General features: G+C 43.8%; 3 protein-coding genes across 6 annotated transcripts; 2 read left to right on the top strand and 1 right to left on the bottom strand.

The window, feature by feature from the left end:
- Window positions 1–846: 846 nt before the first annotated feature.
- On the top strand, window positions 847–4,471 carry PIP4P1 (phosphatidylinositol-4,5-bisphosphate 4-phosphatase 1). Of its 2 annotated transcripts, none has more exons than XM_039869810.1 (7): window positions 847–1,234; window positions 1,574–1,764; window positions 2,113–2,219; window positions 2,608–2,713; window positions 2,922–2,974; window positions 3,078–3,168; window positions 3,626–4,471. In XM_039869810.1, exons 1-7 carry the CDS (start codon window positions 1,093–1,095, stop codon window positions 3,767–3,769), a joined length of 834 nt encoding a protein of 277 aa, XP_039725744.1. In that variant the 5' UTR covers window positions 847–1,092; the 3' UTR covers window positions 3,770–4,471. The 2 variants fall into 2 exon arrangements, with proteins under 2 accessions (XP_039725744.1, XP_039725743.1); XM_039869809.1 differs by having other exon boundaries at window positions 963–1,255.
- Window positions 4,472–4,550: 79 nt separating this feature from the next.
- On the bottom strand, window positions 4,551–7,493 carry APEX1 (apurinic/apyrimidinic endodeoxyribonuclease 1). Of its 3 annotated transcripts, none has more exons than XM_039869805.1 (5): window positions 7,178–7,493; window positions 6,743–6,862; window positions 6,339–6,532; window positions 5,500–5,692; window positions 4,551–5,364 (listed from the first exon to the last, which is right to left on the bottom strand). In XM_039869805.1, exons 1-5 carry the CDS (start codon window positions 7,311–7,313, stop codon window positions 4,847–4,849), a joined length of 1,161 nt encoding a protein of 386 aa, XP_039725739.1. In that variant the 5' UTR covers window positions 7,314–7,493; the 3' UTR covers window positions 4,551–4,846. The 3 variants fall into 3 exon arrangements, with proteins under 3 accessions (XP_039725739.1, XP_039725741.1, XP_039725740.1); XM_039869807.1 differs by lacking the exon at window positions 7,178–7,493 and adding an exon at window positions 7,147–7,174; XM_039869806.1 differs by lacking the exon at window positions 7,178–7,493 and adding an exon at window positions 6,988–7,148.
- A 139-nt stretch (window positions 7,494–7,632) lies between these two features.
- On the top strand, window positions 7,633–13,958 carry OSGEP (O-sialoglycoprotein endopeptidase). Its single transcript, XM_039869808.1, has 11 exons — window positions 7,633–7,897; window positions 9,748–9,867; window positions 10,050–10,225; window positions 11,803–11,898; window positions 12,034–12,083; window positions 12,233–12,311; window positions 12,838–12,903; window positions 13,011–13,101; window positions 13,342–13,417; window positions 13,518–13,616; window positions 13,763–13,958. Exons 1-11 carry the CDS (start codon window positions 7,783–7,785, stop codon window positions 13,800–13,802), a joined length of 1,008 nt encoding a protein of 335 aa, XP_039725742.1. The 5' UTR covers window positions 7,633–7,782; the 3' UTR covers window positions 13,803–13,958.
- The last annotated feature ends 5,752 nt before the right edge of the window (window positions 13,959–19,710 follow it).

Raw genomic sequence — 19,710 nt, 5'->3', positions numbered from 1 at the left:
CTTGTCAGAGCAACCTCCGTTGCAGTCTCCTGGCTGGGGGTAAAGTCGAGTCTTTAGAAAGTCTAAAGACTGTTTTATTTGACAAACAAGGTGAGATAAAAATATCCTTGGACTTGATTAACTCAATCAAAAGCCATTTATTGTGCTTACGTGTTTGGGAGTGTGGGATCACAAAATTGAGTAAAACGCTAAGATCTCCTTAAAAGGTAATTTCACAATCTAATCAGGGATAGGAATAGGATGGAGACTGCAGGGCTGCTTCCTGAAAAAGCCAGTCTCGTATCCTGTTCCAGAAGAGACTCCATGAAGAAAGAGTAGGGTAATAATCTTAATATTTTAATCCATTTCCCCTTAGTGCAGCTTTTCTCTTGACTTTTTACATGTATTTCTTTGAGTGTCTAAGGGCTGTCTACGGTTCCTCCTCCCACTGCTCAGAACTGCCCAAGCTCCGGCACTCTCTCACTGCCGGCTCCTTGAGCCACGCCTCCGAGTTCTGGCGCTAAATTCGGGCCAATAAAGTTGCACCCCAACGATCACAGGATGAGGGAAAGGAAGACTCCAGCCAATGGGAGGCCAACTTTAACCGCAAAAGAGGGAGAAAAACCTTTTAGTAGTGTTTGGACCAATAAGGAGCAATGATTACGCGCCCGCTCTAGATGAATACCAGAGAATGCCCGGCTTCCTGCAACACGTGACTAGTTAGCCTGGCAGCCCGGCCCCACCGCCTGGTCTGTAGGTAGCGCGATGGACTACGCTTCCAATGGTTTGCGGAACCTCCCGTCACGTGCAGTTTTTGCAAGCCCAGCGGCCTTCCGGAAGGTCATGTGACAGTTGACGTTATTGTGACGCTCCCCAATGGAAATGAAGAGCTACCTTCACAGGACAGGAATTGGTTTCTCTCCACGAATAATAGCCCCGCGGGGGCAGGGATATCCTATCACGTGCTGCGGGATGGATTGGGGCGGGGCAGGCCACTGGTTGCGGGGCGAGCTGGGCGCGAGGCGCGCAGGCGCCTTGGGGACCCGGTAGCGGCGGTGGCAGTGGCTGCGGCGACGGGATCCTTGGCCGAAACTGAAGGCGGTGGTGGCGGCCATGGCGGCCGATGGAGAGCGATCCCCGCTGCTCTCCGAGCCCATCGATGGTGGTGCTGGCGGCAATGGATTAGTGGGACCAGGCGGGAGTGGGGCTGGGCCCGGGGGAGGCCTGACCCCCTCCGCACCACCGTACGGAGCCGGTAAACATACCCCGCCCCAGGGTAAGCCCGGGCGGGTCCGAGGTGTTCCCTGGGGGTACTCTGAGAGGTGGGAGGGGCGGGGCCGCGGGCGGAGGCGGGGCCCAAGCTCCAGGTGCAGAGCTTCTGCACCTGTGACAGAGTGAGGCTTCCTGCTTTCCGCAATTGTGACCGTAGCTTGGGGACGGAAGGGGGTTCTGAGGAAACTGATCGAAGCACGGATTATAAGAAGCTCGCCGAGTTTGGTCAGAGGGTTGAGGACCAGAAAGAGTTCCATGACCCCGTGGAGCATCAGAGGGGGTGACTGCTAGTGATGACAGACCTTTTTACCTTCCTCTTCAGCATTTCCCCCATTCCCTGAGGGACATCCAGCCGTGTTGCCTGGGGAGGACCCACCCCCCTACTCACCCTTGACTAGCCCGGACAGTGGGAATGCTCCCATGATCACCTGCCGAGTCTGCCAGTCTCTCATCAACGTGGAAGGCAAGATGCATCAGCATGTAGTCAAATGTGGCGTCTGCAATGAAGCCACTGTGAGTTATGCATATCAATGAAACGGGCCCTGTTTCCTGGATCCTCTTTCTGATTCCTTGATTCTAGACCTTGATCGTCAGCCAAGCACTCTTCATGAAACGCAGGTTTCAGTTCCAGGAGTCTCACACAGCCATTTCCCCAGAAGCTAATGTTTACCATCCGTCACCTTCATACCTATACCAAATACATAAGCCTAGTTTTCATTTTTCAGTCACATGCTGTATGCCTTTCTTTCATTTCTGTGTCCTGGCTAAGACCTTATCTATCTGATCTCTGAAGGTGTTTTGGAGGAAATGAAAGGGATTGGGAATAGACGTTTGCTTACCAATATCCTCGTTTTTCTCTAGCCAATCAAGAATGCACCCCCAGGGAAAAAATATGTTCGATGCCCTTGTAACTGTCTCCTTATCTGCAAAGTAACTTCCCAGCGGATTGCCTGCCCTCGACCCTACTGGTAAGAGGCATAGGTGGGAAAGGCATCGGTGGGAAAATTGGAAAGCCAAAAGAAGATGAATATTTTAGAGAATGTCAAGGTGAGAGAGCCAGTGCTTACTTAGAAGGAGAAAAAGCTAAGAACTGTTGTGCCTCTAGAATGTTACAGCCATCTTTCTCATCTGTCAATAAAAAGATTAGGATGGACTAGTGTCCTTTAGAATGGAGAGTTTTGGACACTCAATTATCCTGAGATAAAAGGGAAATTAGAGACCTATAGTTTAAGCAGAGTATCTTAACCGTACAGGGAAGTAGAGGAACTTAGGCAGGGAGTGGGGAGTACGAAGGAGGGATAGTGTAGGGATCTTTAGGATTAAAAACTTTTTAAACATAGTCTTTTCCTTGTACAGCAAAAGAATCATCAACCTGGGGCCTGTGCACCCAGGACCTCTGAGTCCAGAACAACAACCTGTAGGTGTCAGGGTCATCTGTGGACATTGCAAGAATACTTTTCTGGTGAGGAGGGGTATTGGGAACCCTGGCCAAACAAACAAACAAACAAACCCAAGAGGAATCGTGAATATATTTCCAGTTTATGATAATGAATCCTGAACAGGTCTGTTCTATGAGGACCCATTTCCCATCCTCCCCTGCCCCAGGACTCTCATTGAAGATGACCTTGCTTATACTATTAATTGGTTTTCCCTTTTTTCTTTCTCCATAGTGGACGGAGTTCACAGACCGAACCTTGGCCCGTTGCCCTCACTGCAGGAAAGTGTAAGTGATTAGAGAGTGGCATCATTGAGCTGGTAATCAGGTAATGTGTAGAGTAAAAATTACAGAGCCATTGCAAGCATCCATTTCTATTTGCTCCCCACAGGTCATCTATTGGGCGCAGATATCCACGAAAGAGGTGTATCTGCTGCTTCTTGCTTGGCTTACTCTTGGCAGTCACTGCCACTGGCCTTGCCGTGAGTAACTATGATCCAGCCCCTTTCATTCTCCAGTCTCATCTCTGTAGACTAAGATTTGGGAATAGGTATCTTAAAAAAAGTAAAAGAAATCAAGGGATTTTATTTTGTGTTTTAATGTATAGATGAAGTTGAAGGTAATTGATAAACAGTTTTCATTGTTCTATAGGAATAAAAAACAGCCATCTTCTTTATGCAGAGGGTAGGACAGAAGAGAAATGGCTTAAATTAGGAGTTGCTCTTAGAAAACCTAGTGCAATTGTGAGACATTAAGAAAAACTGACATGTTTGGGATTGTAAGAATAATTTCCTGCTTAAGAGTGAAGGGAGCTGAACTGGGCCTTTAAGTAGGTCCCTGAAGGTGGCTACACATGGATAGGCAACAGGGACTGTTACTAGGGATCCTAGAAAGTGGTGAGAGATCAAGAGTAACCTCATCTTTCTTTTTCTCCATCAGTTTGGGACATGGAAGCATGCACAGCAATATGGAGGCATCTATGCAGCCTGGGCATTTGTGATCCTGTTGGCTGTGCTGTGTTTGGGGCGGGCCTTCTATTGGGCCTGTATGAAGGTCAGCCACCCTGTCCAGAACTTCTCCTGAGCCCCATGATCACCCACAGACTGTGCCTGGCCCCTTCCTGGTGGGGACAGTGACACTACAAAGGGAACCATAATCAAAGGCTCCCTGGGCTTCTATAAGGGAAGCCAAGCAGCTGCCTTCCTTTTCCCTGGCGAGAGGTAGGAAGGGACCAGGCCCTCACCTAGGTTTGGAGGGGTAGAAAAGGCCACTGTTGGCCTGGCCACCTGCTTTCCTCCAAGAGTTGCTATGTTTAGGGTGAGGTAGGTGAAATGTTGCCCCTAAACCTGGGTCATAAAAGATGGTTCTAGCCATGTCTTTCCTATGTGCTCCCTGAGAGCCATTCCTGTCCCTTACACATTCCAGGGCAGGGTGGGGGTGGGTAGCCCTGGGGGTTTCCCTCCCTCTTGTGTACCATTAGGACCTTGCTGCTGCTATTGCACTTCACCAGGGGCTGGCTCTGGCCTCAGTACCCTCAGTCTCCTCCCCCCATTCCATGTCCTATGGGGGTGGGGTCAGCCGCTGCTCTGTACAGAACCACAGGAACTGATATGTATATAACTATTTAATATGGGGAATGTCCCCCTAGTCCTGTGTTTCCCTTAATTCCTCCTTCCAACCTTACTCCCCAGTGTATTTAACTGGGCTGGGTAGGGTTGCTCTGTTGTGGGGGAGGTTAGGGATTCATCCTGTGCTTGTAAATAAATAAGGTCGTGACTACCCTTTTCCAGTTGTTAATCTGTATGTACAAAAAAAGAGGGGAATTTGTAGCCCCACAGAAGGGTAGAATACAAAGACAGCAGGGTTGAAATTATGGCTCTTTATTTTCACGTGGACAATTCAAAAGAAGTCATCAGTAGCTTTTGTTGAATGTAAAAAACACACACACACACATACACACACAAATACCTTGAGCTTAAAGGAAACCTGTCACTAGGAGCCTGGTTGAAGGATTCATATTTTTAGAAGGGAAATGCAGTGCAGAATTTTTTAGAGAGCAATTTTTAAAGAAGTTTGGCAGAAGGTGGGGGCGGGGGCAAGGAGTTTTAAAGCTAGTTTTAGAGGCTTACTTCCTAGGCTCAAAGTGATTTAGGAGAGGTATCACAGTGCTAGGTATAGGGTGATGGGACAGTGGTCACTGCCCAGGGCCTTGGAACGGATCTTGCTGTCACACAATGCAGGTAACAGAGAGTGAGACACCAAAAAGTAATCAAGGCGCCAACCAACGTTTTTGGATCGAGCATTCATCATGTAGGTCCAAAAAGTATAGGCATAGGCTGTGTTGGGGTAGAGGTGCCGGAAACTGTCAGCCAGTGGCACAGCCTGCAGCAGTTCCCCGAAGCCTTGACGTTCTTGTGGAGTGAAGCCAGCATTCTTTTTGTTTCCCTTGGGGTTTCGAAGGTCAATTTCTTCATGAGCCACATTGAGATCCCCACATAGCACAAGAGGCTTGCGGGAAGCCAAGCCCTTCAGAAACCTGCGAAAGGCTTCATCCCAGCGCTGCCGGTACTCAAGGCGCACCAGACCTCGGCCCGCATTAGGTACATAGGCTGTTACCAGCACAAATGCATCAAATTCAGCCACAATCACTCGGCCTTCCTGGTCATGTTCCTCTTCACCTACAAAAATGGTAAAACAGTAACAGCTTTAAGTATAAGAAAAAGGAGGGAAGAAAGGAATCAAGAATTGAGGCAGGGGTAGGGTATAAGCTATTGGTTTTGAAGACCTCGGGCATAAGGAATCAAGGGTCTCACCAATGCCATAGGAGACTTTGAGTGGGCACTGGCGGGAGAGTAGGCCCACACCACTGTACCCTTCCTTGTCTGAAGGAGCTGACCAGTACTGATGGGATAGACCAGGCAGATCTTGAAGTTCAGCCGGTAGTTTATTCTCTGAACATTTGGTCTCTTGCAGGCACAGGATATCTGGGGCTTCTTCCTTTACCCACTGTGAAATAAAATGTATAAAAAGTAGTATCAATTCAGCAGACATTGAAGCATCTGTGCCAAATACTAGATATACACAGGTGAAACAGTCCCTGTGCATAAGGTGTGTACAGTCTAGCAACACGGTATTTAAACAGTTATAAGTGGTAACTAATGGAAGGCCATAAGACTTAGTGCAACACTGAGGAGACTGTGTTTTTGTTTTTTTCCTATAGATAGTGGATAGCTAAGACTTTTTGAGCATTAGATATTTCTAAAGTTTTATTAAATGTATTGAGGTGACATTGGTTAATAGGATTATGTTTCTATAATACATCATCTTTATACTGCATTGTGTTAACATAGTTATTTAAATAGAGAATATGTTGGAGATAAAATGGAATAAGTTCAGTAACAAGGTTTTTTCAACTTGTTGAGAAAGAGATGAAAACATTAAACATTTAAGACAATGGCAAAAGAATTGAAGGAATAGTTACGCAGGAAACAGTTGATATGACTTCGTGAAGCCCCTCCTTGTACATCCACTAGAAAACTACCAAGGACAAACTCCCCCACACAAGCTGGAGACTAAAATGTGAAAAGGTGATTAAACCTCAAGATCATTCAATACTAAAGAATGTCTCTTCCCCTCCTTGAATTCCACTCACATCTAAACCTTTCTTCTTAATCCAGGCTCGAAGTCCATCCACATTCCAGGAGCAGATCTTGAGTGTGGCTGATTTGCCACTGGGTGAGGTTTTCTGATCTGGGGGGTCCTCATACAGGGCTGGCCCCTCTCCTGCTGCCTCTTTTTCGTTTTTCTTTGCTCCTACTCCCACTTTACTCTTCTTGGCCTCTGGCTCTATAAAATAAGTAATACACAATAATAAAAGTTGACGGTATCCAACTTTCACCCGGAGTTAACTATAAACTCACCGAGAGCCTACAGTTGCCGCTACTTTTTCACAAACTGCAAAAGCGCAGTGCGTCGGTCCTTACTTCCCGTTTATCCATGAAATTAGAAGCACCCCCATCGCAACCTCTAGAGAAAGGAGCTCATTTATTCTCTTACCAGTCTTGGGCTCTACCCCGTCTTCTGCCACCGCTCCCTTTTTCCCACGCTTCGGCATCACTGTAACGAACGCCCTCCTGCACCACGTCGCCCAGCGAAGCAGTATTTTTATCGCGTTGCCTACAGACACAAATAAGCGGTGAAACCAGCTAATGCTGTAGAAAAGACTCCCCCCTCGCGCGGCCTGTTATTATCTCTGAATCTTTTCCCCGCCTCCGAGCACCATAGGCCCTTCAGCCCCTCACCCACAACACAATCATTTCACAGTGCCGTGTGCCCTCCTCGCGAGATCTCTCCTCAGGCCAATCGGGAGCCTTAACTAAAGGTCCCGGTTAAAGCTAGCCGATCGGATGTCCAGAGAGGCCCCCTCTGATAGGCAAAAGAACAGCAATCCTGTATCTGACCCACTTGAGTCCCAGCCTGCCTCCTCCTTACCCGAGCACAAAGAACACCACACTGTGCCCCCACGTGGGTAACTGGCGTGGTCACATGACCTGAGATATTCACCGCATGGCGGAGGAATGCCGGTGATTAGTCTGTCTGGCACCACGTGACGGAGAACCCCGGCCATCTCTCCCTTCTCCAATGCCTCTAGGGGACTAAAGGCCCCATCTCTCCATTCTCGGACTGTTTATCGGTGTGCCATATACAAGTCTCCTGCTGCCACCCTGACCGAAGATCCCAACGCTGTGCAAGAGGGAAAAAAGTCAGTGGAGAAGGCTGGGCTGGACCATCGGATAGAAGGAGAGGAACCGAAGGAATGTAATGAGCAGATGTCGGGTCAGCGTCCCTGGCAGTTAGGAGGACAAGTCCTTGACGGGGGCCTTGACCGGTCGCCATGACGACGGGGGCGGGGCCGGCGCAGGCGCAGCGAGCGCTGGAGTTCGGTATTTGTCTTGCTGCGCGCTGCCCACTTAACAGTTACTGGCTCGACGTCATCTTTTGCGCTCGGATGCCTGCGGCTCAGCGCAGACTGGTGAGGGTTCCACGGCTGCAGTGGTAGCTAGGAGCCCTGCCGGTGTTTACTCCCAGCTTCGGCCATGCCGACGGTACTGGGTTTTGAAGGCAGCGCCAACAAGGTTGGCGTGGGAGTGGTACGGGATGGTGTAGTGCTGGCGAATCCGCGGCGGACTTATATCACGCCTCCGGGCACAGGTGAGTAGGAAACTTATAGTTTGAAGTGCACGTCTCCACACAGCATCACCTTCTATCTTCCTAAACACTAGTGAAGTAGAAGCGCATTACCTCTCATAGAGTTTTTGATCCGAGTCTCTGAAATTATGTGGCAGTATTAACGTCACAAGGCTGATGGATAGAAGAGTCACAGACACTTAAACTTGGATCTTCAGGGTTCGTTCAGCTTTCATGGAATGAAAATATGAAAAATTCAGTTTTATTGATTTTCTTATGTGCTAATCGTCAGCTGGATATAAAAATAGATATGAGCCTGCTATGGAGTTGGACGTGTAAACAGAATTTCATAGCATGATAAATAACAGATACAATCAAAATATTCTAGAATGAGCAGTATAAAGACTCCCAGCTTAGGTGTTAGAACTGGCTGGCTTTGCAGTACTCACTCAGTGTTTGTTTTTGGACTTTACTTTTAAAATGAGAATAATAATAATACCTGCATCATTGAACTTGATAATTAAACTATTAAACACATTACAACTTTTAATAAATGTTATGTGTAAGTTATGATGTTATGTCTTGCCTACCATCCCCTAAAACACCTGTGTGAGTGGACAGTTGATTTGCATATACCCGAAAAGCCTCCTTGGACAAGTGGCGTTTTGACAAGTTACTCATTAGAAATATATGTTTAGCATTTTGGCACCAGGAATACAAAGATGAATGAAATAGCCAGTGTCTTGAGATGCTCATGGTTAAACTGGGAAAACTACAGATAATTATGCTATAATTGTTACATATTAAATACGGTTCTAGGTATTTTTGCCGCATACATTTTCTAATTATAAGGCAATTTCACTGTAAAAGGTAAAATAACTGGTTGACAATTTGCTTTACATTAGGCAGACTTAATGTATTTAATAAGCTAGTTCACAGTTTGGTTTCATTTCTCCACTGAGGAAGTTCTTGCAATTACTCCCATTTTTATATTATGTAAATAATAGCTCTCATCATAGTTCCTACAGTGATGAGTAGACGTGTTGGTCTGAAATAGTGGATGATAACAACTATGTATAAAGCCAGATTACATGCTATACTAGAAAATAATAACATATCAGTTTGCAAATCCTTCCATGAGCACAGTCTTCCCTCTCATCCGTCAAAACCAAAAGCTTACCAAGCTATGGCAAATACGAAAGAGGTGGCTACTAATTCACAACAGTCTTTGAGAGCATTAATTATCAATTTTTTAGTTGAAATTGATACCTCTTTTACTAAAGGAAGAAATTATAGTGAAAAAGGAAAGGTGATGCCGATCAGGGAGATGAATCAACAAAAAAAAAAATAGTATGAACGAAAGACCTCGAGACAATGTATTTTCATTTTTCACAAGTTTTTTAAAGTTTTGTTAATTTTTCATATTTCAACGTCCTTGTTTTATTTCCCATTATTTTATCTTTTACTGTGAAATTGCCTTAAGGCCAATTAGTTGTGCTATGAAAAATGCTTGTGGAGGAAATGCTTACAGCAAAGAATTTACAGCAAAGAAGCTTATGACAAAAGTACTAGATATAGTTATATATAGCATGTTAAATACAGTGATGTGATCACACACAGGGTTTGTTAGGGTCACAGAAAATATCACCAAAGGGTATGTAGGAGGTAAGTATCACTTGCCTTGAGTCCTGAAGACTGAAATGGTGGGTATGAAGAAGGGCATTTCTGAGGGACTCTTCAGCCTTCTGAACAGGCTGGAAATAATGTATCTGAGCACCTGAAAGACAAAATGCTTAAGAATGAAAAGTACTCTCCCTATACTACTAGAAAACTACCTACCTTTGCTACAGAAAAACCCTGTGTTCGTCTTTTAGGATTTCTTCCAAGTGATACGGCCAGGCACCACCGAGCTGTTATCTTGGACCTACTTCAGGAGGCACTAACCGAGTCTGGATTAACCTACCAGGATATTGACTGCATTGCCTATACCAAAGGTATGGCTCGGTGAGTGGTTGGCAATGGAAGAATATACTTGGATCTTGGCTATGTCAAAATGGCCTGCAACTTGCCTCTGCTACCATCACTAACCTGACCCCACCTCTCACGTCCCCTACTTCCCCCAGCTCTGTTTTTTCCAATCTCTATAGAATTCTAACTCCCATTTCTATTTCCTTAGGCCCTGGCATGGGTGCCCCACTGGCTTCTGTGGCTATTGTGGCCCGTACAGTGGCCCAACTGTGGGATAAACCATTGGTGGGTGTGAACCACTGTATAGGCCACATTGAGATGGGCCGCCTCATCACTGGAGCCACCAGCCCAACTGTGCTTTATGTGAGCGGAGGCAATACACAGGTATTAAGAGTACTCCACCATTCCTTCTTAATTTCTAAGGCACCATACTGGCAATTTTCACGTTCTACCTGAATTGCAAAAACTACAAGAACAGTGCTGGGCTCATCCTAACTAAAATGTGATACACTAGAAAATCCACAACAAAGTTTGTAACATTGCAGATTTGAGCATGATGATCAGAACATTAAATGTCTTTTATGTATGTAGTTATAAAAATGAGGAGTTTCCAATTTAGAAAATGTAAGAATGGTAAGGATCGAAGCCTTCAAAATAATGAAATCATTTGTACTTTAATTATTTTGAAGCTTATTTTTTCTATGAATCTTAGCAATTACAACTAAAGGGTACTACCCATTTTATTTCTTTACAGTAATAACATGTTTGTTTTACATTACTTGTGATAAATACATAGAAGTTTTTATTCTAAGAGTGTGAAAATGTAAATAATTTTTAAAACACTCTGTAAATAATAGTAGGTATTTTAAGTTTCTAGGTGAACCCATAGTTGTTTGGGATACCATATAAGACCTTTTTAGGTTGGGATTAGAGAATGTTAGCCTTCCTTTCCCATAGAACACATGGTGGAGTTATTGCCGGAAATAGTCATTGTCCCCTGCCTATGAAAGGGTTATGTTCTAAAACTTCATTGTGTGATATAGTTATTGAAGACAAAGCACACATTCCCATGAAAACAATGTGGGAACTTTTAACAAGTAGAGGGCAAGTAGCTAGTTGAAGCCTGAAAGATGGCATACAAAGTTAGAGAGACTTGGAGTATGGAATGTGGCAGTGGAGGCTTACAAGAGTTAAGAGGAGCAGTGATGGAGTCTTCTCTTTTCCTCTTCTCTTTTGAAGCCTGCTTTAGTGTAAACAACAGGGAAGATGATTGGGTGGAGAGGAGTAGATGATAGAAGAAAGACAGGAGTTTTTCCTTCCACTTTTGTCATCAGCCTTTTCACAACAGTGTAAGAGCTACATCAGAAAACCCTAGCAGCACCAGGAAGGGAAAGGGACTTCTGTGGTCCCTAGGAAGCACTCATTATCAGAAGTATGGGACATATGTGTCAGTGGATGATACATATTCTCTGTGCTAGAACTTAAAGTTGATTGCCAGTGCTGAGTTGGGTGGACCATTAGTCTGACCCAAAAATGGGATTTTTTTTTTTTTTTAGTTTTTTAACTCTACTTCTTCTCTTGTTTACAAACACTACTGCCCTGGTAAGATATTCTAAAAGGACCCTGGTTCCCTTCCTCCAAACACTGTCAAGACCGATTTTAAGGGACTATATCAGGAATCTCCAAGCTAGAAAAATGTATTTAAAATGACAGTTTGCTTCTGCCCTAATCTAGGCTATCTTCTGTAGATTAGGAATCTGCTCTGGGAATCCTCAAGGTATATGTGAGCTTCTTCTCAGATAAGACCTATAAAAATATCCACTCAGGGTTGGGCAGAGTACTTTCTTCCTTCCTGTTGGGATGTTCTAGTGGCCATGTTGACCCTCTGCTATATTCTTCCCCAAAGCCAAGTACTCCTCTTTACAGACTAGAGGTTTCATGGACATCCTCATCACCCTTAGGTGATTGCGTATTCCAAACGTCGTTACCGCATCTTTGGGGAAACCATCGATATTGCTGTGGGTAATTGTCTGGATCGTTTTGCTAGAGTGCTAAAGGTAAGCCTTTGGGTTGCAGAGAACATAAGATGTGGATTAATTTCTGTGGAGCCATGGAAATGGAGGGAGAAAGTAGTAAATTAGTTTATTATGCTTCCTAAATATTCGACTTCATCCTCTTTTCCTATTTGCTAGATTTCCAATGACCCAAGTCCAGGCTACAACATTGAACAGATGGCAAAGCGGTAAGGGGACATTAGGTAGAAGGAGGCTGACTGGTGGGGCTTCAGAGATTTCCCTATATATATGTATTAATGCGGTTTGGGAGGGGCTTTGAAGGGTGAGCAGCCAGCTAACTACAAGCTTAGTGCCTCATATACTCACTCCCACATAGAGGCAAGAAGCTAGTTGAGCTGCCATACACTGTAAAGGGGATGGACGTCTCATTCTCTGGGATCTTGTCTTTCATTGAGGTGAGTATGGGAGAGGTGAGGAGGTGGCACTTGCATGCTTTTAATGAAGCATATCTGTCTTGCTCACCATTGTATTTCTGGCATATAGCACAGTATTGGCCCATAGTAGATGCTGAATATATTCATTTAGCAACTATTTCTTGAATACTTTTGCCAGGCACTGTCCTGGCAATAGCAATATAGCGTGGAGCAAAATAAAAATGCCTGCCTACTTGGAGCTTGCATCCTAATGGGGAGAAAGATAAATAACCCCCTACCCGCTACCCCCCAAAAAGGGGAAGAAAGATGGGGAAATAATCTAATATTAAAGCTTAGATGGTGATAAGTGCGGAAGAAAATTTAGTAGGGTAAGAGGGGTGCCAGGGCAGACATTCATATTATTGAATCTTAATTAATGCTGCCCATTCTATAGCTTGGTGCCAGTGAAGGGCAAAGTGTGATACAGGATGTGCTGGTCCGCTGATTTTTGCTCTTATGGCATCCCCAAACCACTATTTATTTTATCTGTTTGTTTTCTCTTTTATAGGATGTAGCCAAGCGGATGCTGGTCTCAGGCGAGTGTACTCCTGAGGATCTGTGTTTCTCCCTGCAGGTAGTGGAGTAAAAAGCTGGGACAGAAAGTTTAGGGTAGAGGAGCTTTTATATGATAGAGCTAAGGTTGGGTCCCCCTAATGTTTTCACCTTGTTTGTCCCCCACAGGAGACTGTGTTTGCAATGCTGGTGGAGATCACAGAGCGGGCCATGGCACACTGTGGCTCTGAGGAGGCCCTCATCGTGGGTGGTGTGGGGTGTATGTATCATTGGACTGTGCTCCGATTTCCTATTCTTGGGCATATGCATCTTCCTCCTGACAGTCTAAATCTCTAAGAGTTTGAGGAAATTACTTGTTTTATTTCTTGTTCTGTGCTTCCCAGTCCTTGCTCCCTTGGGTCCCTACTTCATTTTCCTAAGTAAATGCACATGAAGTATAAAGCTAGATGATGGAGAAATGGCTCAGATTAAGCTAATCCTACCCCCTGCCTCATTGTAGGTAATTTGAGGCTGCAGGAAATGATGGAGACGATGTGCCAGGAACGCGGAGCTAAGCTTTTTGCCACAGATGAAAGGTAAAGGCCCTTTCCCTTGATTTTTTTTTCCTCCCATTTTTCCAATTATTATGATTTTCCACCCCTAGATCCCAAATTTCATATCTCTTTTCTTTCCCAGATTCTGCATTGACAATGGAGCCATGATAGCACAGGCTGGCTGGGAGATGTTTCGGACTGGACACAGGACCCCCCTCAGTGATTCTGGAATCAGACAGAGGTGAGTACCCCTTGGAGGGGATAGCTAGGACTGTATGGGAGGTAGGCAAAAATAAGCAGGGAAGAGGGTCCAGAATCATGAGGGCAGAGAAAAATGGAAGATGCTAAGGGATTGCCAACCACCAAGTTTCTCCTATTTTTTCACAGGTATCGGACAGATGAAGTAGAAGTGACCTGGAGGGACTGACAAGGTTAACAAGATCAGAGTAGATAGTGCCCTAAGTGGAGCCCATAATCTCTATCCTAACATGGGAGTCCTGGCAAGGCTATGGACTCCCCCTCCCATCATTTGAACCTCAAGATGACTCAGCAATAAAATTTTTTTGGTTTTGTATATCGCTAATCAGTTTGTGTTGTTCAGGAACAATATAGAGATGGCATTGAATAAATTATTATTGGTAGGGTGATGGATAAAGGAGGCAGGGGTCAGAGCACTGCCCTGGCTTTCTGTGCAGGTAACCTTGGGGGTTGCTGCTTTGGAGCTGAGACTGAGGGGATACCTGTTAAAAGCAGGTATGCTTTTAACATCCCCTTACAATGGTATTATAACTCACGTTATTTTAGTATCAGGCTTTGCGCTAACTGCTTTACATTCATCATCTCATTTAAAATCTTTGAAGTAAGTACTAAGGACTTGTCTTAAAATAGTCTGGAGCCAGGTCTAATTTCATACTAATTTATAACTCAAGAATAAAACTGTCCCTCCTCCATACACTTACTCCTACATGCACTTCTATTGGCAGACTTGAAGGGGTGCCCCAGATACACATTCCTCTCTACCACCCCCACCAGAATTAATCTCATTATGCCCTTTATCTTGTTTATGTCAGTCACCTCAAGAAGACCCAAACTACCAAGTCACCTCTCATCTTTTACATGCTAATAACCATTACTCTCCACCCCCTTTTTTGTCCCCATCTACTTCCCTCTTCCAACTCCTAGAATTCTTTTGTGCTCTTTGGAACTAATGACCTGTCATTAGCAAAATTCCCTAGATATTTACCCACTTCTCTGAATGTTCCCTTTACATTCCTGCCCTGGTTTCTCCTGAGGACTCTGCTTTTACTACTACCTCTAGTGGTGGGGTTTTCTGTCACACCCTTGGTACCACTGGGCCTAGAGGCAGTGCAGATTTCCTGAGTTTTCCGTATACATTTTTAGACTATTCTCTCTCTTCTCTAACACACTTCAGCTTTGAAACATATATCGTTAGATTATACCATGCCAATACCACTCATATCATAAATCTTGATGATTTCAATATCCATGTAGATTAACTTTCTAATACTCTGGTTTCATTTCTGTGCTCCTCCAGTGATCTTATCCTCCACCCCCATCTCAGTCACCCATTCCTTTGGTCATAGTCTAGATCTACAACTACTCCATATCTCATTCTCAAACATCCCACTCTCCCACATTACCTCCTATCTTTCTAGTTCATTCTCTAGAGGGCACTGAATCCAACAACTCATTTCTTCACCAGGACTTTCTTTTGATCTTCCTTCCTTTCCATTGACCTCATTTCCCTCCCCCAATGCCTTCATTTTCCTCCTCCAGCTAAATTGTAATCACAAGCACTTTGTTGCATACACTCATCTCCCTTGTCTCTGTTTTGTCATACTCAATTCTTCACCTACTTTATGCCTAGACCCATGCCACTGAATGGGCCAGCAAAAAAATAGCCAGGCTGACTTGTCTTACTTTAAACTTGTCACCATGGAACTTAAGTGGGTCCTTTATGCTATTTGGCAATATTCCTTAGTCCTTTCACTTGCCTTCTTTCTGATAACTTTCTGCTACCTTCTGACCCCTTAAAACTCCAACATCTTCCCCCATTGCTACTCTTACTTCGGTTCCTATTTTAGTGAGAAAATAGAAGCAATCAGAAGCTCCCACCACTATATCGAACCATCTTCCAGCATTTATAGCTATATACTCTGCTTTCCCTCCTGTTACTGTTTGCCAGAGGTTCTCAACTGGGACTGACTGCTCTCCAGAGGACATTTGGTTGTCACAACAGAAAGGCAGTGCTACTTGCCAGTGGCCAGGGATGCTGCAAAATATCCTACAATGCACAGAACAACCCCCTACGACAAAAAATGGGCTAAAATGTCATTGCTGTCAAGGTTGAGAAACTGCTATAAACTATCCATGCTCCTGTCCAAATACTGTGTGGTAGAGCCCATCTTCCAGCTTTTAAGGACATCTCAACAATTTTCCCTCCTTTTCTGTAGCATTGGTATTTCCCTTCTTTCCTGGATCTTCCTATCCATGCATAAATAGGCTACCATTTTTCTCATCTTACAAATATGAACCCTCCGACTCCATTTTTACTTCCAATTCTCATTTTTCTGTCCCATTTTACAGCAAAACTATTATAAATTTTATTATGGTGACATTGGTTAATAAAATCGGGTAAGTTTCAGGTGTACAATTCAACAGTAAAGCATATCTATATCTATATCTATCTATATCTATCTATCTATCTATCTATCTATCTATCTATCTATCAATAATGTATCTATATCTCGATAGAGATACAGATATTGCATTGTGTGTTCACTGCCCATAGATTTCTTGCTGTTGCATATAGTGAAACATTTTTAAAAGAGTTGTCTCCAGTTCCTCTTTACCAATTCCCTATTAAGTCCACTTCACCAAGACTGTTCACAGTCACGGATGACTTGCACAAACCTAAATCTTAATGGCATTTTCTGCTTCATCCTGCGTAGGCTGTCAGCAGCATTTGATACTCCCTCTTGAAACATTTTCTTTACTTGGCTTTAGGACATTTTCTCTTTGGTTTGTCTCTTAGCTAAATCACTGCTCTTTGTTAGTCTCCTTTGCTGGTTTCCCCTCACCTCTACAACCTGTTAACTCTTTAGAGTTCAGTCCTTGGACAGTTTATTTACACACATACCTGCAGTGATCTCATCTTATACAATAAAACCATTTTAATGTGGATGACTCCCAGTTTAGCTCCAACCTAGACTTCTGTCCTTACTATCTAGCTGCCCATTGGCATCTGGACTTGGATGGTATCTCAAATTTACCATATACAAAATTGGACTTATTTTACAGTGTTTCCTATTTCAATTAATGACAGTTCCGTCCTTCTAGATGTTCATGTTATATCACCTTGATATTACTTTTGATACCTCTTTTTCAGCTCCAATTTATCAATTTTTGTTGACTTTACCTTGAGGATATATCCAGAATCCCATTTCTCCTTGCTTTACCAGCTGCCACCCTAGACCGAGCCAGAATTATCTCTCTACAAGATTATTGCAATAGCTGGTCTATCTGCTTCTACCATTGCCAGCTTATAGTCAAGTTCTCAACACAGCAGCCAGAATGCTAGTGTTTACATGGAAGCCATATTATGTCACTCTTCTGCTCAAAACCCTCTGTGTTTTCCTGTATTTGAGTAAAAACCAGAGTCCTTTAAAGGCCTGCGAGACCCTCCATGAGCTGTCTCAACCTTCCCACTTACTGCTTTGATCTCATTTCTTGCTACTTACCTCCTTGTTCACTCTGCTCCAGCAACATTGGCCTTACACACTGAAGGTGTGTTGACCCCTTCAAGGTCTTTATATTTGTTGCTCCCTCCGCCTGGAAAGCTTTTCTCCACGTATAGCTCATTCTGTCATAGTCTTTAAGTCTTTGCTCAACTTTTTTTCTTTTTCTTTTTAGTGAAATATTCCTGACAACCCTACTTAGAATTGCATTCCTCCAGCACTTACTAGCCCCTTCCCTATTTTTTTTCTCTTCACAGCACTTATCTTCTAATCTAATAGTTTTATTTATGATCATTATCTGTTTCCCATGAAAATATAAACTCTCAGCGTGATCACTTCATAAGGTAAATGTTTAATCACTATGTTGTACACCTGAAACTAATATTGTACATCAACTACAATTGAAAAATAAATTTTAAAAAAGAATATAAACTCCAAGAGAAGAGGGAATTTTTATCTTGTTATATGCATTGCCATATCTCCCAGGTCTTAGAATAGGATCTGGCACATAGCAGACATTCAGTCAGTATTTGCTGAGTGAATGAATAAGTTGATGGGGAGTAAACCAAAGAAATAATCAAAGGACTATAAAGTAAGGCTTGGGCCAAAAGATGAAAAGAATTAGGATTATTTGAGTTTGGGAAAAGAGTAAGTTTCTGATTACTTACTAAGTAGAAAATAGTGATAAACACTTTTTCATTTACAAAGGATAGACACATAAATGCAATGAAAATGTGCTAAGACATGGAAGTTCAAAATCAAAAACTTGAATCAAATATATGGTGACGGAAGAAAATTTAATTTTCAGTGGTGAACACAATGCAACATACATATGATGTATTATTGAATTATACACTTGAAACCTATAAAATTTTATTAACCAACGTCACCCCAATAAATTTAATTTAAAAAGTTGGAAACTTTGGAAAGGAAGATAGAGTGTTTGGGATGCAAGTAGAAAAAAGATAAATTTCTCTTGGATATGTTTGAGAACAGGAATGATCCCTGCCCCTCTAGGCTTGGACAGTTAATTTTATACATGAGAATCAAGTATGTTATTACACATTAGCCTCAGGTATTTATTTGAAGCTTTTATTAACATTACAGGTGGAATGGATTTCAAAGGGAGGACCTTCCTTGGTGATGTAGCCCCTGTTGGTATTGCTGAGTAGGGGAGTCCCTTCCTGAGAGAGCTTTGGGCTCTTCCCTGAGGCTTCCCACAGATAGACTCGGTGGAGCCAAGAGACTGAAATCATGGCTCCATGAGTCTTCAATTGTGGGCTCCTCCTCCTTTCTCGGTCTCCTGAGTCTCTCACAGCATCGGCATGTCCTGCTGATTTCCACATGTGAAGGCAGTGGGGGATGTTAGATCCCTGGACAGCATCTCCAGCCAGGTCATGTATAGGACCCCAGGGCAGACTGACCAAGGGATCACAGGTAGGCTCCTGTGAGGAATGGAACCTGTTCTTCAGCTTATCTAGCCATTGGACTAGCTCCATACCTGGCATCTATGCTCTGAAGTTTGGAATTTTCCCAGACTCACATGACTGTGAGTACAGCATCCTGGGAATATTGCCATAGGACGTCATGAAGACACATATGCCACTCCCACTGCATGGTTAGGAAGAATTAGCAGAGAACAAGGTGAGCGCCATTGTCAGTTCCTACTCTGGGACAATTGCCCCACTTGGCAGCCTGTTCCTATATACATACTTTTGGTTTGCCTGCAGGTCCTGCTCAGAGATGTTGCCTGAAGGAGCAAGAGTATTGAGAGGTAGATTCCAGGTCCCCCTTTGGTGGTGGCTTCTGCAACTGGTGTAAAGCCACCAAGTCTTCAAAAGCCTTTTGACTGCAGAGAAAAGAAACCCCAGACTTAGCAAGGAGCGGAGAGTATATGTTGTCTGATGAAATTTCTGTTCTTGGGGTTTTAGGAATAATAGGGCTTCTTTACTCTTCAGTTTTGCTGCCTAAACTTGCATTTCTTCCACATTGGAAACCATAAACCCATTCAGATGTAGGTAGAGACGACAGCTACTGTTTCCCCACAGCTAGTACTTCCCACTACAGTCCTCTGTCATCAGATTTCAGCTGCTTCTTTCCTCTTGCTTACCAGAATATTTAGTTAAGTTATAGCTTGTCTGACACTTGCTCCGTGAGGTTCTTAGCTGTGAAGAAGGAAGGGAGACCTGCAAGAAAGAAGTGTATGGGTTAGGGAGGTTGGTTCTGACCTCATCACTTGAGATTTGCCTGTGATCTCAGGTAGTAGTCACATGTTGGAAGCCAAGCCTGAACCTTCTGAGGGGAGAACGTATCCTAAGGCAAGACAAGAGAGAAACTGGACATTTTGCCTACCTTTCCCAGCACCTTTTCCTCTCCCTCCGTCTGCAACAAGTGGCTCAGTACCCTCCCCTCCCCTTCCTGTCTTCTGCATGTTAGGCCATAACCTTGGGTTTTCATGTCCTGCTTATTATTCTTTGTGTTCCTCCTCCAGCTTCCCAGGGGGACTGCTCACAAAACTTACAGCACATCAAGCCCATTTTTATCTTGCATGTCAGTAGATAGGGGATGAGCATAGGC

The sequence above is a fragment of the Pteropus medius genome, unplaced genomic scaffold (assembly GCF_902729225.1).
Source record: "Pteropus medius unplaced genomic scaffold, Ma_sr-lr_union100, whole genome shotgun sequence".
Classification (NCBI taxonomy): domain Eukaryota; kingdom Metazoa; phylum Chordata; class Mammalia; order Chiroptera; family Pteropodidae; genus Pteropus; species Pteropus medius.
Note: the sequence above shows the minus strand (reverse complement) of the source record. Positions and strands in the feature narration are given on the sequence as shown.

What these genes read in the sequence shown, in the direction of transcription:
- PIP4P1 (XM_039869809.1), top strand. Translation starts at nt 1,093, where the DNA reads ATGGCGGCCGATGGAGAGCGATCCCCGCTGCTCTCCGAGCCCATCGAT. An exon ending in TAAACATACCCCGCCCCAGG is followed by an intron (nt 1,256 to 1,573) that starts GTAAGCCCGGGC and finishes CTTCCTCTTCAG; the next exon opens with CATTTCCCCCATTCCCTGAG. An exon ending in TGCCCTCACTGCAGGAAAGT is followed by an intron (nt 2,975 to 3,077) that starts GTAAGTGATTAG and finishes TGCTCCCCACAG; the next exon opens with GTCATCTATTGGGCGCAGAT.
- APEX1 (XM_039869805.1), bottom strand. Translation starts at nt 7,313, where the DNA reads ATGGCCGGGGTTCTCCGTCACGTGGTGCCAGACAGACTAATCACCGGC. An exon ending in CGGGGTAGAGCCCAAGACTG is followed by an intron (nt 6,533 to 6,742) that starts GTAAGAGAATAA and finishes CTTATTTTATAG; the next exon opens with AGCCAGAGGCCAAGAAGAGT. An exon ending in TTAAGAAGAAAGGTTTAGAT is followed by an intron (nt 5,693 to 6,338) that starts GTGAGTGGAATT and finishes TTTATTTCACAG; the next exon opens with TGGGTAAAGGAAGAAGCCCC.
- OSGEP (XM_039869808.1), top strand. Translation starts at nt 7,783, where the DNA reads ATGCCGACGGTACTGGGTTTTGAAGGCAGCGCCAACAAGGTTGGCGTG. An exon ending in ATTGAACAGATGGCAAAGCG is followed by an intron (nt 12,084 to 12,232) that starts GTAAGGGGACAT and finishes ACTCCCACATAG; the next exon opens with AGGCAAGAAGCTAGTTGAGC. An exon ending in CATCGTGGGTGGTGTGGGGT is followed by an intron (nt 13,102 to 13,341) that starts GTATGTATCATT and finishes GCCTCATTGTAG; the next exon opens with GTAATTTGAGGCTGCAGGAA.